Here is a 1873-nt window from a genome sequence, read left to right on the forward strand (position 1 = left end):
CACCACCTCGCCCGGCTAGTTTTTTTGTATTTTTTAGTAGAGACGGGGTTTCACCGGGTTAGCCAGGATGGTCTCGATCTCCTGACCTCGTGATCCGTCCGTCTCGGCCTCCCAAAGTGCTGGGATTACAGGCTTGAGCCACCGCGCCCGGCCGCAGAATGTCTTTCAATTCGGGTTTGTGTGATGTTTCACCGGGGTTAGGTGTAGGCAATGCATTTGCAGAAGGACAATTTAGAAGGGAAGGATTCTGTGCGCACCCCAGCATCCCCTCCCCCGACCCCATGCATCACATCAGGGGCATCTGATGTTAGTTTGTTCCACTCTGGGGATGCTGAACAGCTGCTTGGTGAAGGTGGTATCTTCCTGCTCTCCCCAGCCTAACGGCATCTTTTCGCTCAGTAATCGATGCAGAATCTGAGGACTGATGCTTTGAGACCATGGTGAAACCCCTGTTTCCTGACAACTTACCACCCTAGGTATTTCGCATCCGCCGGTGATTCGTGCCTGAACCAGTTATTGCTATGGTAGCTGCAACAGTCTCTTAACTGGTTTCTCATCCTTCAGCCCCTCCCTGCTCCAACTCCTCCTTTGCACCTTTGACCTAGGGAACTTCCTAAGGCACAGGTTCAATTACATGACTTTCCTCCTCCAAAAAACCTTCAGTGGCTCCCTACTGCTTAGAGAAGAAAGCCCAAACTCCTTGACTAAGGCCAGGCACAGTGGCTCACTCCTGTAATCCCCAGCCAGGAATTTGAGACAAGCCTGGCCAACATGGTGAAACCCCGTCTGTACTAAAAATACAAAAATTAGCCAGGCGTGGTGTTGCAAGCCTGTAATCCCAGCTACTAGGGAGGCTGAGGCAGGAGAATCACTTGAACCCAGGAGGCGGAGGTTGCAGTGAGCTGAGATGGCACTACTGCATTCCAGCCTGGGCAACAGCGTGAGACTCTATCTCAAAAAAATAAAAATAATAATAATAGGCCAGGCGTAGTGGCTCGCGCCTGTAATCCCAGCACATTAGGAGGCTGAGATGGACAGACCACTGAAGGTCAGGAGTTTTGAGACCAGTTGGGCCAACATGGTGAAATCCCATCTCTACTAAAAATACAAAAATTAGCTGGGCATGGTGGCGGGAGCCTGCAACCTCAATTACTTGGGAGGCTGGGGCGGGAGAATCGCTTGAACTGGGGAGGCGAAGGTTTCAGTGAGCTCAGATCGCGCCACTGCACTCTAGCCTGGGCAACAGAGTGAGACTCCGTCCCCCCCAAAAAATAATAATAATAATACAGTAGGTAGCATGGTTCATTGTGGCTGCTCCACCATGACATGGGAACTGTTACTATTATTAACACTCAGGCCACCAAAGTAAGCCATACCCAAGGTCCCAAATGGCCAGTGAGATGGCTATCTGGGGGGGCCCCAGGCCATCACCATGGGAACCAACCTGGCAGAAGGACTCACCCTCCTTTTTCTGGCCTGCAGTGTCTCCTCCCACAGGGGACCTGGTGAGGAGAGACGGAGCCTTTTGGGAGCTGTCAGCTTTCGGCCCCTCCTGAGGTCTCCTAGGGATCATCACTGCGAGCTCGTCCCAGTTGGGGGCCTCCTCCTGCCTCTCAACAGTGTCCCAATCCTGCCAGAGAAGGGGAGGAGAAAGTATGTTTGTGGGAGAAGAAAGGCTGCAGGACGTATACTCCCCAAATGAGAGGGGTAGAAGGAAGGGAAGAGAATTGACATTAAAAAGCACTTCCCTGGTCGGGTGCGGTGGCTCACGCCTGTAATCCCAGCACTTTGGGAGGCTGAGGTGGGCGGATCACAAGGTCAGGAGATCGAGACCATCCTGGCTAACACGGTGAAACCCCGTCTCTACTAAAAA

The 1873-nt window shown here is 52.5% G+C and overlaps 1 protein-coding gene across 1 annotated transcript in view; it reads right to left on the reverse strand.

Moving 5' to 3' along the window:
• TRIOBP (TRIO and F-actin binding protein) overlaps positions 1 to 1873 on the reverse strand; it is a 94172-nt gene that overhangs the window by 62643 nt on the left and 29656 nt on the right. The window contains exon 4 of the mRNA XM_011979135.1: positions 1377 to 1630. Coding sequence (XP_011834525.1) covers positions 1377 to 1630 — 254 coding nt within the window. The remainder of the gene's footprint in view (positions 1 to 1376; positions 1631 to 1873) is intronic.

Source organism: Mandrillus leucophaeus, unplaced genomic scaffold, assembly GCF_000951045.1.
Source record: "Mandrillus leucophaeus isolate KB7577 unplaced genomic scaffold, Mleu.le_1.0 Scaffold2, whole genome shotgun sequence".
NCBI classification, from domain to species: Eukaryota; Metazoa; Chordata; class Mammalia; order Primates; family Cercopithecidae; genus Mandrillus; species Mandrillus leucophaeus.